This window comes from Phyllobates terribilis, unplaced genomic scaffold (assembly GCF_046119375.1).
Source record: "Phyllobates terribilis strain yellow unplaced genomic scaffold, ASM4611937v1 Scaffold_11__3_contigs__length_659146591, whole genome shotgun sequence".
NCBI classification, from domain to species: domain Eukaryota; kingdom Metazoa; phylum Chordata; class Amphibia; order Anura; family Dendrobatidae; genus Phyllobates; species Phyllobates terribilis.
In genome coordinates, this window is record NW_027362771.1 from 130,884,514 (window position 1) to 130,899,004 (window position 14,491).

The following is a 14,491-nucleotide window of genomic DNA, read 5'->3' on the forward strand; positions in this document are numbered from 1 at the left end:
CCACTCCCCTTTTCCCTAGCGTTTGGGATACCCTCTCCTCATCACTTCTTGTTGCACTTAGTCTTTACCACACTGTGGATGACAGTCTATTGTTGTCAGTGGGTGACTTCTGTTATCAAAGGTTGTAGTGTTTCAAGTTTTTCAACAATTGCAGAGCCGACGTTTATAGGTGACTAGGATTCCATATTGACAAGCTGATTGTTACAGAATGAGAGCGGTTCTACCCAATGACTAACAAATACTATTGTTAAAAAAAAAATCATCCTTATCAATTTCGATATACACAGATATAAACTTTCAGGAAAGTGAGCCCCAAACTCTGTAAAATACCTAAAATAACAAAATAAGCATGTACTCACCCTAACCTGGTCCAGCGGCAACTCTCCACAGTTGCTCCGGTCTCCATGTATTGACCGCAGCACTAACGTCATATCAACATCGCACATCACTCCAACCACTCACTGAGACCAGTGGCTCAGCGGCACATCTGTCATGCTCGGTAGAGCTGCTCAGCTCTTTGACTAGCAAAAGCAGTGATTCATTCTGTTGATGTGATGTCACTGCTGCAGCCAAAACATTGAGACGAGAGCAATGGTGGGGACTCGGCACTGGATCCAGGGAGGGTGTCTGGGTGTCTATCCTGTAGATAACTCAACAAACCTCTATGTCCGGACAACTCTTTGAAGTGATGTATAACATACACCTGTAGGTAATGTTAAATAATTAACTGGAGACATAGTGAGAACAATATAAGAGATGCTTCTGCACATACATGTACATACAGACATAGTGAGAACAATATAAGAGATGCTTCTGCACATACATGTACATACAGACATAGTGAGAACAATATAAGAGATGCTTCTGCACATACATGTACATACAGACATAGTGAGAACAATATAAGAGATGGTTCTTCACATACATGTACATACAGACATAGTGAGAACAATATAAGAGATGCTTCTGCACATACATGTACATACAGACATAGTGAGAACAATGTAAGAGATGCTTCTGCACATACATGTACATACAGACATAGTGAGAATAATATAAGAGATGCTTCTGCACATACATGTACATACAGACATAGTGAGAACAATATAAGAGATGCTTCTGCACATACATGTACATACAGACATAGTGAGAACAATATAAGAGATGGTTCTTCACATACATGTACATACAGACATAGTGAGAACAATATAAGAGATGCTTCTGCACATACATGTACATACAGACATAGTGAGAACATTATAAGAGATGCTTCTGCACATACATGTACATACAGACATAGTGAGAACAATATAAGAGATGCTTCTGCACATACATGTACATACAGACATAGTGAGAACAATATAAGAGATGCTTCTGCACATACATGTACATACAGACAGTGAGAACAATATAAGAGATGCTTCTGCACATACATGTACATACAGACATAGTGAGAACAATGTAAGAGATGCTTCTGCACATACATGTACATACAGACATAGTGAGAACAATATAAGAGATGCTTCTGCACATACATGTACATACAGACATAGTGAGAACAATATAAGAGATGCTTCTGCACATACATGTACATACAGACAGTGAGAACAATATAAGAGATGCTTCTGCACATACATTTACATACAGACATAGTGAGAACAATATAAGAGATGCTTCTGCACATACATGTACATACAGACATAGTGAGAACAATATAAGAGATGCTTCTGCACATACATGTACATACAGACATAGTGAGAACAATATAAGAGATGCTTCTGCACATACATGTACATACAGACATAGTGAGAACAATATAAGAGATGCTTCTGCACATACATGTACATACAGACATAGTGAGAACAATGTAAGAGATGCTTCTGCACATACATTTACATACAGACATAGTGAGAACAATATAAGAGATGCTTCTGCACATACATGTACATACAGACATAGTGAGAACAATATAAGAGATGCTTCTGCACATACATGTACATACAGACATAGTGAGAACAATATAAGAGATGCTTCTGCACATACATTTACATACAGACATAGTGAGAACAATATAAGAGATGCTTCTGCACATACATGTACATACAGACATAGTGAGAACAATGTAAGAGATGCTTCTGCACATACATTTACATACAGACATAGTGAGAACAATATAAGAGATGCTTCTGCACATACATGTACATACAGACATAGTGAGAACAATATAAGAGATGCTTCTGCACATACATGTACATACAGACATAGTGAGAACAATATAAGAGATGCTTCTGCACATACATGTACATACAGACATAGTGAGAACATTATAAGAGATGCTTATGCACATACATGTACATACAGACATAGTGAGAACAATATAAGAGATGCTTCTGCACATACATGTACATACAGACATAGTGAGAACATTATAAGAGATGCTTCTGCACATACATGTACATACAGACATAGTGAGAACAATATAAGAGATGCTTCTGCACATACATGTACATACAGACATAGTGAGAACAATATAAGAGATGCTTCTGCACATACATGTACATACAGACAGTGAGAACAATATAAGAGATGCTTCTGCACATACATGTACATACAGACATAGTGAGAACAATGTAAGAGATGCTTCTGCACATACATGTACATACAGACATAGTGAGAACAATATAAGAGATGCTTCTGCACATACATGTACATACAGACATAGTGAGAACAATATAAGAGATGCTTCTGCAAATACATGTACATACAGACAGTGAGAACAATATAAGAGATGCTTCTGCACATACATTTACATACAGACATAGTGAGAACAATATAAGAGATGCTTCTGCACATACATGTACATACAGACATAGTGAGAACAATATAAGAGATGCTTCTGCACATACATGTACATACAGACATAGTGAGAACAATATAAGAGATGCTTCTGCACATACATGTACATACAGACATAGTGAGAACAATATAAGAGATGCTTCTGCACATACATGTACATACAGACATAGTGAGAACAATATAAGAGATGCTTCTGCACATACATTTACATACAGACATAGTGAGAACAATATAAGAGATGCTTCTGCACATACATGTACATACAGACATAGTGAGAACAATATAAGAGATGCTTCTGCACATACATGTACATACAGACAGTGAGAACAATATAAGAGATGCTTCTGCACATACATGTACATACAGACATAGTGAGAACAATGTAAGAGATGCTTCTGCACATACATGTACATACAGACATAGTGAGAACAATATAAGAGATGCTTCTGCACATACATGTACATACAGACATAGTGAGAACAATATAAGAGATGCTTCTGCACATACATGTACATACAGACAGTGAGAACAATATAAGAGATGCTTCTGCACATACATGTACATACAGACATAGTGAGAACAATGTAAGAGATGCTTCTGCACATACATGTACATACAGACATAGTGAGAACAATATAAGAGATGCTTCTGCACATACATGTACATACAGACATAGTGAGAACAATATAAGAGATGCTTCTGCACATACATGTACATACAGACAGTGAGAACAATATAAGAGATGCTTCTGCACATACATTTACATACAGACATAGTGAGAACAATATAAGAGATGCTTCTGCACATACATGTACATACAGACATAGTGAGAACAATATAAGAGATGCTTCTGCACATACATGTACATACAGACATAGTGAGAACATTATAAGAGATGCTTCTGCACATACATGTACATACAGACATAGTGAGAACAATATAAGAGATGCTTCTGCACATACATGTACATACAGACATAGTGAGAACATTATAAGAGATGCTTCTGCACATACATGTACATACAGACATAGTGAGAACAATATAAGAGATGCTTCTGCACATACATGTACATACAGACATAGTGAGAACAATATAAGAGATGCTTCTGCACATACATGTACATACAGACAGTGAGAACAATATAAGAGATGCTTCTGCACATACATGTACATACAGACATAGTGAGAACAATGTAAGAGATGCTTCTGCACATACATGTACATACAGACATAGTGAGAACAATATAAGAGATGCTTCTGCATATACATGTACATACAGACAGTGAGAACAATATAAGAGATGCTTCTGCACATACATTTACATACAGACATAGTGAGAACAATATAAGAGATGCTTCTGCACATACATGTACATACAGACATAGTGAGAACAATATAAGAGATGCTTCTGCACATACATGTACATACAGACATAGTGAGAACAATATAAGAGATGCTTCTGCACATACATGTACATACAGACATAGTGAGAACAATATAAGAGATGCTTCTGCACATACATGTACATACAGACATAGTGAGAACAATATAAGAGATGCTTCTGCACATACATGTACATACAGACATAGTGAGAACAATATAAGAGATGCTTCTGCACATACATGTACATACAGACAGTGAGAACAATATAAGAGATGCTTCTGCACATACATGTACATACAGACATAGTGAGAACAATGTAAGAGATGCTTCTGCACATACATTTACATACAGACATAGTGAGAACAATATAAGAGATGCTTCTGCACATACATGTACATACAGACATAGTGAGAACAATATAAGAGATGCTTCTGCACATACATGTACATACAGACATAGTGAGAACAATATAAGAGATGCTTCTGCACATACATGTACATACAGACATAGTGAGAACAATATAAGAGATGCTTCTGCACATACATTTACATACAGACATAGTGAGAACAATATAAGAGATGCTTCTGCACATTCATTTACATACAGACATAGTGAGAACAATATAAGAGATGCTTCTGCACATACATGTACATACAGACATAGTGAGAACAATGTAAGAGATGCTTCTGCACATACATGTACATACAGACATAGTGAGAACAATGTAAGAGATGCTTCTGCACATACATTTACATACAGACATAGTGAGAACAATGTAAGAGATGCTTCTGCACATACATGTACATACAGACATAGTGAGAACAGTACATGATGATGAAATGTTGCTGTAGAAATAAATGCATGATAAATTCTGTTACTCAGTAAACCATTATTAACCTGTCAGATATGTGGACATGGTTACCTGAATAACAAGGGCCACAGTAAATGGGTTGGTCACATGACTGACATGTTATGTGCTATAAAGATTTGTGAGGAAAACTTTACATCTATGTATATTAATAATTTTTATGATTTTCTATTGTAGAAAAAGAATGAGAAAAAATACAAAACACCCCTTTAAATTTATTTTAGGCATATGCATACATTCAGTGTGTTTATGAAAGAGATGATAACCCCAAACCATATTTCGATTATATCAAACTGACAGCACGCAGTCCAGTAAGTGATACAACGCTGAAATCAGGGTCTCTGAAATTTTATCATGTGCTCTCAGATAGGGTAGAAAAAGCCTGGTGACGGATTCAGTTTACATAGAAGCATTTTTTTGCTTAAATTTGGTGGTAATTTTGACCCACAAAGTGTCGCAATGGTCACTGCTGAGCATAAAACATATTTGCATGTTCAACAAATGGCATTTACAGTATATGGTTTTCCTTTAATGCTGAGGGATCAAAATTCAGAAATAACTTATAGAGCAACATGTTATTTACTACACCTTCATTGACAATTATACATACCCGCTGAAGTTCTTGGTTCTTTTCTTCAAGCTGTGTTTCCAGGTGCCTCATTCGTTCCTCGATATTCCCATGTCTTTCTTCTGCCTATGAAAAAAACATAAGGAGCTGATCTGAAATGTGTGCACTCAGGTTGGTGATGTGTTCCTCAAATAAGGTACAAGACAGAAGCAAGCTACTACCAACCGCAAACTTACTCTAGTAAAAGAAATAGTACAGAAGCAGGCAGCTGGACAGCATTGCTTGAAATGTGTCAGCTAATAGAGGCCTGCTACATCCAAGCGCTAGCAAGACTTTGGCTTTATTTATGAGCAATGAAGTCAGCCAAATGTAACATGCAGACTGTGCATGGTTTGAAAACAAACCTCATATTAAAAATCATAAGCCCCTAAAGCACTAAACTGCATGATGGTCGATTATCAATAATTAAAGCAACCAAAAAAGAAAGGAAAAAACAAAAGATTAAAAGAAAACAAAATCAGATGGATTCTATTTAGCAATAGAAAGTAAAGTCCTGTAGGACTACCTTCCTGCGTATGGAGACCATTTCTTGTAGCTTAGCTTCCATTACATATTGATAATCATCAGATGAAGTAGAAGAGCTTGGATCAGACTAACAAGTCAAGGAAAAGGAGAGGGACAAAGTTGATAAAACCAGAATAAAAGGCTAAAGAAAAACACAAAATGCTTAAAAGTAAAATATGTGACAATGTCAATTTTAGGGATAAGAGACTAAAAATAATAAACAGCAAACTGAAGTAATCCAAGGCTAAAATAATGGAATGATGTGTGCTCCTGTTTATGTTGACAGCCAATTCCCTCAAGCTCTGTTCACACTAGCATCACAGCTTTCAGTTGTTAGGGAGCCAATAATTAAAGGGAACCTTACAGTAGTCCTAGCCGACCCAAACCTCCACCATCTCTGTATAGCAACCTTTCCCTGAATTCTAACTAGCCGGTCATGTGGTTTAGCAATAGCCAAATTAATGTAAATTAACTTTGAAGCTACACTTGTGCTAAGCAAATTAGAGGTTGACTAGTCGGGGAAGTGTGGGGGCGCTGATTACCCTGGACTAAAGGCCCCATCACACATAACGAGATCGCTAGCGAGATCGTTGATACGTCACGGTTTTTGTGACACAATAGCGATCTTGCTAGAGATCTCGTTATGTCTGACAGGTATCAACGATCAGGCCCCTGCTGTGAGATCGCTGATCGTTACAAAGCTTCCTGGACCATTCCTGGGTCGTTGCGCTCCCGCTGGGCAGTGTGCATCGCTGTATTTGACACCTTATCAATGACCTCGTTAGCGATTCAGAACTGAGACAGGTAGGCATGCATAAATTGGACTTTTCCGCGCCCCTCGTCCCCGATTGGTGGTCGCTACAGCGTTCTCATTTTCCGCCGTGCATAAAGAAGGCAACAGAATAGCGATTCCATCCTTTGTTTCTGACCTCGTGCTGGATTGCAGATCCTAGCAGAATTCTCCGGGCTGTTGATATCCGTTCATTCGACTGAGTCCTGATTTTGCAGATCGTTGTAGCGACCAAAGCCTCCCAATCAGAACGCAGTAGCGTCCACCAATCGGAAATGAGGGGGCGCGGAAAAGTAATTTTATGCACGCCTTTGTGACACAGTACAGTCCCTATCAAGGTGTGGATCGTTGAAATAGCTGCTGTGTGAAAGCGTCCCAACGACCGCCGAGATCGTTAGTTAGATCGCTGGGGCGGCCAAAATCGTTGGGAAGTTCTGCATGTTTGACAGCTCCCCAGCGATCACGAAACGACTCTCCAGCGATCCCAAAACCGTGACGTAATAACGATCTCGCTAGCGATCTCGTTATGTGTGACGGGGCCTTAACTCTCCATCTAATCATGGTGTGTGTAATGGAAACGATTTATCTGCATCTAATCATGTAAGAACGCCCTGGAGGCATGAGTGATATGATTTGCAAGAGCAACGTTGACTCTTTTCAAATATCGCACGTAAGAGTGAAGTTCTCCCTCCCTGGGTTTGCGCAATTAAGCTGGATGTACAGTGCCTACAAGTAGTATTCAACCCCCTGCAGATTTAGCTGGTTTGATAAGATGCAAATAAGTTAGAGCCTTCAAACTGCAAACGAGAGTAGGTTTTATGAACAGAAGCATAAATCTTACAAACCAAAAAGTAATGTTGCTCAGTTGAATTTTATTAAATTTTAAACATAAAAGTGTGGGTCAATTATTAAACAACCCCTATGTTTAATATTTTGTGGAATAACCCTTGTTTGCAATTACAGCTAATAATCGTCTTTTATAAGACCTGATCAGGCCGGCACAGGTCTAGGGAGTTATCTTGGCCCACTCCTCCATGCAGATCTTCTCCAAGTTATCAAGGTTCTTTGGGTGTCTTATGTGGACTTTATTCTTCAGCTCCTTCCACAAGTTTTCAATTGGGTTAAGGTCAGGAGACTGACTAGGCCACTCCAACACCTTGACTTTTTCCCTCTTGAACCAGGCCTTGGTTTTCTTGGCTGTGTGCTTTGGGTCGTTGTCTTGTTGGAAGATGAAATTACGACCCATCTTAAGATCCTTGATGGAGGAGCGGAGGTTCTTGGCCAAAATCTCCAGGTAGGCCGTGCTATCCATCTTCCCATGGATGCGGACCAGATGGCCAGGCCCCTTGGCAGAGAAACAGCCCCACAGCATGATGCTGCCACCACCATGCTTGACTGTAGGGATGGTATTCTTGGGGTCGTATGCAGTGCCATCCAGTCTCCAAACGTCACGTGTGTGGTTGGCACCAAAGATCTCGATCTTGGTCTCATCAGACCATAGAACCTTGAACCAGTCTGTCTCAGAGTCCTCCAAGTGATCATGAGCAAACTGTAGACGAGCCTTGACATGACGCTTTGAAAGTAAAGGTACCTTACGGGCTCGTCTGGAATGGAGACCATTGCGGTGGAGTATGTTACTTATGGTATTGACTGAAACCAATGTCCCCACTGCCATGAGATCTTCCCGGAGCTCCTTCCTTGTTGTCCTTGGGTTAGCCTTGACTCTTCGGACAAGCCTGGCCTTGGCACGGGAGGACACTTTCAAAGGCTGTCCTGGCCGTGGAAGGCTAACAGTAGTTCCATAAGCCTTCCACTTACGGATGATGCTCCCAACAGTGGAGACAGGTAGGCCGAACTCCTTGGAAAGGGTTTTGTACCCCTTGCCAGCCTTGTGACCCTCCACGATCTTGTCTCTGATGGCCTTGGAATGCTCCTTTGTCTTTCCCATGTTGACCATGTCTGAGTGCTGTTCACAAGTTTGGGGAGGGTCTTAAATAGTCAGAAAAGGCTGGCAAAAGAGATCTTTAATCCACACATGTGAAGCTCATTATTCTTGGTGCCTGAACTACTTCTTAATACTTTAGGTGGACCAAACAGAATTCTTGTGGTTTGAGGAGTTGAATAATAAATGACACTCTGAATTAACTTTTAACGTTTAAAAAAAAAAAAAAAAAAAAAATTTGCTGCAGTGCATTTCCCACTTCCAGGCTGATCTACAGTACAAATGTCACAATGCCAAGTTAATTCCGCATGTGTCAACCAGCTAAATCTGCAGGGGGTTGAATACTACTTGTAGGCACTGTATGTCCCTGGCTTTATCGTTGCCTTGTGCATGTCCAGAGAGGCAGCAGTGATGTAGGACTTGGACAACTTTGGAGGAGCTCCAAATTTACTGCCCGAAAATGTCAATGTAAATATAACTATTATTGGTGGTGGTTTTGTAGGTGGTATATGAGGTCTGTAGACCGGACCTGCCTTATGCTAAAGATCAGTAAATTTTACATGCATCCGTCTATAGCAGGGGTCTCAAATAGAGATGAGCGGTGTTCGACTAGAACTGTTCGCCAATCTCAAATTCGAGCTGTTTTGGGCGGTGTTCGAGTTGTTCGACGAACCCGAACGATTTGCAAAAAATTCGGCTGTTCGAGGTTATGTTCGATAACTGTTCGTGCACCAAAAGCGTGTCCTGCATGTCTGGCGCTATTTAGAGCACCAATCATGCAGGGATTGTCTGCCACTCACTGTAATGCCACAGCCATGGTGGTTGTGGCATTAGAGTGATTGCCCAAATCGATGGGAACTGTGCTCACAGTGAAACACGAAAAGCCGGCAATTCAGCAGCGGCATACACCGGTACCCGACAATTTAGAACCGAAAGAATAGAGCTTCACACATAGATTAGATAGATATAAACATGTCAGCCACATATATACGAAGTACAGTGAAAGTGCTGCTTACTGTACTTGTCATTTAGCGTAAAGGATTTATCAAAAAAAATAATAGTGTTTTCATGCACCGTCTCTTTAAAAAAGCCGGCCGGCAATTCAGCAGCGGTACCCGACAATTTAGAATAGAAGGAATAGAGAATCACACATAGATTAGATAGATAGAAACATGTCAGTCACATATATATGAAGTACAGTGACAGTGTTGATTACTGTACTTGTCATTTAGTGTAAAGGATTTATCAAAAAAATAATAGTGTTTTCATGCACCGTCTCTTTAAAAAAGCCGGCCGGCAATTCAGCATCTGTACCCAACAATTTAGAATAGAAGGAATAGAGAATCACACATAGATTAGATAGATAGAAACATGTCAGTCACATATATATGAAGTACAGTGACAGTGTTGCTTACTGTACTTGTCATTTAGTGTAAAGGATTTATTAAAAAAAATAATAGTGTTTTCATGCACCGTCTCTTTAAGAAAGCCGGCCGGCAATTCAGCATCTGTACCCAACAATTTATAACAGACAGAATAGAGCTTCACACATAGATGAGATAGATAGAAACATGTCAGTCACATATATATGAAGTACAGTGATAGTGTTGGTTACTGTACTTGTCATTTAGTATTAAAATAAAGGATTTATTATTAAAAAAATTGTCGTGGGGTTCCCCTTAATTTTAGGCTCTAGCGGAGGTTAAGCAGACAGCTGGGGCAGATGTTTGAAGCCTGGGAAGGGGGTAATACCCACGGAGCTTCCCAGGCTACTAATATCAGCCCCCAGCTGAATATATAGCCTTTACTAGCTATTAAAATGGGGGACCCCCCCAAAAAAATGAAGTGAGGTCCCCCTAATTTAATAGCTAGCAAAGGCTAGGCAGACAGCTGGGGGCTGATATTAATAGCCCAGGAAGGGAGCCATGAATATTGGCCCCCTCCCAGGCTAGAAACACCAGCCGTCAGCCGCCCCAGAAATGGCGCATTCATAGGATGCGCCAATTCTGGCACTTAGCCTCGCTCTTCCACGCTGCCCTGGTGCGGTGGCAGGGGGTAATAGGGCTGGGGTTGATGTCCGCTTATAATGCCAGCTGACATCAAGCCCAGGTTAGTAATGGAGAGGTGTCTATAAGACACCCCCATTACTAACCCCATAGTCAAAGTTAAAAGAAAACACAAACACCCAGAATAAAGTCCTTTAATTGAAATAAAGACACAATTCTTTATTGTTCTAAATTAAACCATACTTACCGTCACGCCCATTCCAGCTGAAGCCAACGATCTCCTGCAATAAAAGAAAAATAATAAAGCAACATCATCCTTACCTTTCCATGGTTCCCAGGACAGCTTCAGCTCTGCTACATCGAGATGACAGGCTGGACTGCAGCAGAACGCCGCCATCCAGCCTGTCATCCCGCAGACACTGAGAAGAGCAGGCATGCTTGCGCTCCTCAGTGTCTCTCTGTGACGTCATCCAGATGAGCCGAGATCATGTCCAATGAACTCGGCTCACCTCATGCACGTCACTGACAGCGTGGGAAAATTCTCACGCTGAAGCGCTGAGTGCAGGAGAATTTTCCCACGCTGTCAGTGAGGTGCATGAGGTGAGCTGAGTTCATTGGACATGAGCTCACCTCATGCACGTCACTGACAGCGTGGGAGAATTCTCCTGCACTCAGCACTTCAGCGTGAGAATTTTCCCACGCTGTCAGTGACGTGCATGAGGTGAGCCGAGTTCATTTGACATGAACTCGGCTCATCTGGATGACGTCACAGAGAGACACTGAGGAGCGCAAGCATGCCTGCTCTTCTCAGTGTCTGCGGCATGACAGGCTGGATGGCAGCATTCTGCTGCGGTCCAGCCTGTCATCTCGATGTAGCAGAGCTGAAGCTGTCGTGGGAACCATGGAAAGGTAAGGATGAGGTTGGTTTATTATTTTTCTTTTATTGCAGGAGATCGTTGGCTTCAGCTGGAATGGGCATGATGGTAAGTATAGTTTAATTTAGAACAATAAAGAATTGGGTGTTTATTTCAATTAAAGGACTTTATTCTGGGTGTTGTGTTTTTTTTAAATACTTTACTAGAAATTCATGGCGGTCATGTCTAATACTGGCGTCACCCCATGAATTTTGGGCTTGGGGCCAGCTGATAATACCCTTTATTACCCAGTGAGCCACCGCACCAGGGCCCTGGATGAGTTGGGTACAGCGCCAGAAGATGGCGCTTCTATGAACGCGCCATTTTCCGGGGTGGCTGCGGACTGCAATTTGCAGCGGGGGGGGGGGCCCAGAAAGCTTGGGCCTCCCTGCGCTGCAGATTCCAGCCCCCAGCTGCCTAGTTGTACCTGGCTGGACACAAAAATAGGGCGAAGCCCCACGTATTTTTTTTTTAATTATTTCATGAAATTCAGGAAATAATTAAGAAAAAAAGGCCTTCCCTATATTGTTGTGTCCGGCCAGGTACAAATAGTCAGCTGGTGGTTGGGGGCAGCCCGTTCCTGCCTGCTGTACCTGGCTGGACACAAATATAGTGCGAAGCCCCACTTCAATTTTTTTTAATTATTTCAGGAAATTCATGAAATAATTAAAAAAAAATTGACGTGGGGCTTCGCACTATATTTGTGTCCAGCCAGGTACAGCAGGCAGGAACGGGCTGCCCCCAACCACCGGCTGCCTATTTGTACCTGACCGGACACAACAATATAGGGAAGACCTTTTTTTCTTAATTATTTCATGAAATAATTTAAAGAAAATTGACGTGGGGCTTCGCCCTGTTTTTGTGTCCAGCCAGGTACAACTATGCAGCTGGGGGCTGGAATCCGCAGCGCAGGGAGACCCAAGCTTTCTGGGCCACCCCCGCTGCAAATTGCAGTCCGCAGCCACCCCGGAAAATGGCGCGTTCATAGAAGCGCCATCTTCTGGCGCTGTACCCAACTCATCCAGGGCCCTGATGCGGTGGCTCACTGTTTAATAAAGGGGTTAGGGCCAGCTTGGCATTATCAGCTGGCCCTAAGCCCAAAATTCATGGGGTCACGCCAATATTAGACATGACCACCATGAATTTGTAGTAAAGTATTTAAAAAAAACACAACACCCAGAAAAAAGTCCTTTAATTGAAATAAACACACAATTCTTTATTGTTCTAAATTAAACCATACTTACCGTCACGCCCATTCCAGCTGAAGCCAACGATCTCCTGAAATAAAAGAAAAATAATAAAGCAACCTCATCCTTACCTTTCCATGGTTCCCATGACAGCTTCAGCTCTGCTACATCGAGATGACAGGCTGGACCGCAGCAGAACGCTGCCATCCAGCCTGTCATCCCGCAGACACTGAGAAGCGCAGGCTTGCTTGCGCTCCACAGTGTCTCTCTGTGAGGGCATCCAGATGAGCCGAGTTAATGTCCAATGAACTCGGCTCACCTCATGCACGTCACTGACAGCGTGGGAAAATTCTCCTGCACTCAGCGCTTCAGCGTGGGAGAATTCTCACACTGAAGCGCTGAGTGCAGGAGAATTCTCCCACGCTGTCAGTGACGTGCAGGAGGTGAGCTGAGTTCATTGGACATGAGCTCACCTTATGCACGTCACTGACAGCGTGGGAAAATTCTCCTGCACTCAGCGCTTCAGCGTGGGAGAATTCTCACGCTGAAGCGCTGAGTGCAGGAGAATTCTCCCACGCTGTCAGTGACGTGCAGGAGGTGAGCTGAGTTCATTGGACATGAGCTCACCTTATGCACGTCACTGACAGCGTGGAAGAATTCTCCTGCACTCAGCGCTTCAGCGTGAGAATTTTCCCACGCTGTCAGTGACGTGCATGAGGTGCGCCGAGTTCATTGGACATGAACTCGTCTCATCTTTATGCCGTCACAGCCAGACACTGCAGAGCGCAAGCATGCCTGCGCTTCTCAGTGTCTGCGGGATGACAGGCTGGATGGCAGCGTTCTGCTGCGGTCCAGCCTGTCATCTCGATGTAGCAGAGCTGAAGCTGTCGTGGGAACCATGGAAAGGTAAGGATGATGTTGCTTTATTATTTTTCTTTTATTGCAGGAGATCGTTGGCTTCAGCTGGAATGGGCGTGATGGTAAGTATGGTTTAATTTAGAACAATAAAGGATTGTGTCTTTATTTCAATTAAAGGACTTTATTCTGGGTGTTTGTGTTTTCTTTTAACTTTGACTATGGGGTTAGTAATGGGGGTGTCTTATAGACGACTCTCCATTACTAACCTGGGCTTGAAGTCAGCTGGCATTATAAGCTGACATCAACCCCAGCCCTATTACCCCCTGCCACCGCTACAGGGCAGCGTGGAAGAGCGAGGCTAAGTGCCAGAATTGGCGCATCCTATGAATGCGCCATTTCTGGGGCGGCTGACGGCTAGTGTTTCTAGCCTGGGAGGGGGCCAATATTCATGGCTCCCTTCCTGGGCTATTAATATCAGCCCCCAGCTGTCTGCTTAGCCTTTGCTAGCTATTAAATTAGGGGGGACCCCACGTCATTTTTTTTGGGGGGTCCCCTA

General features: G+C 42.0%; 1 protein-coding gene across 11 annotated transcripts in view; it reads right to left on the bottom strand.

Annotated features, from left to right (window-relative positions):
- Positions 1 to 14,491, bottom strand: part of PPFIA2 (PTPRF interacting protein alpha 2) — a 446,534-nt gene that overhangs the window by 118,659 nt on the left and 313,384 nt on the right. For 6 of the 11 annotated variants that reach the window (XM_073651603.1, XM_073651602.1, XM_073651604.1 and 3 more), the window contains 2 exons: positions 6,240 to 6,326; positions 5,717 to 5,800 (listed from right to left, as the gene is read on the bottom strand). In XM_073651603.1, the coding sequence (XP_073507704.1) occupies positions 5,717 to 5,800; positions 6,240 to 6,326 (171 nt within the window). The remainder of the gene's footprint in view (positions 1 to 5,716; positions 5,801 to 6,239; positions 6,327 to 14,491) is intronic. The other 5 variants (XM_073651607.1, XM_073651605.1, XM_073651611.1 and 2 more) reach the window with 1 other exon arrangement.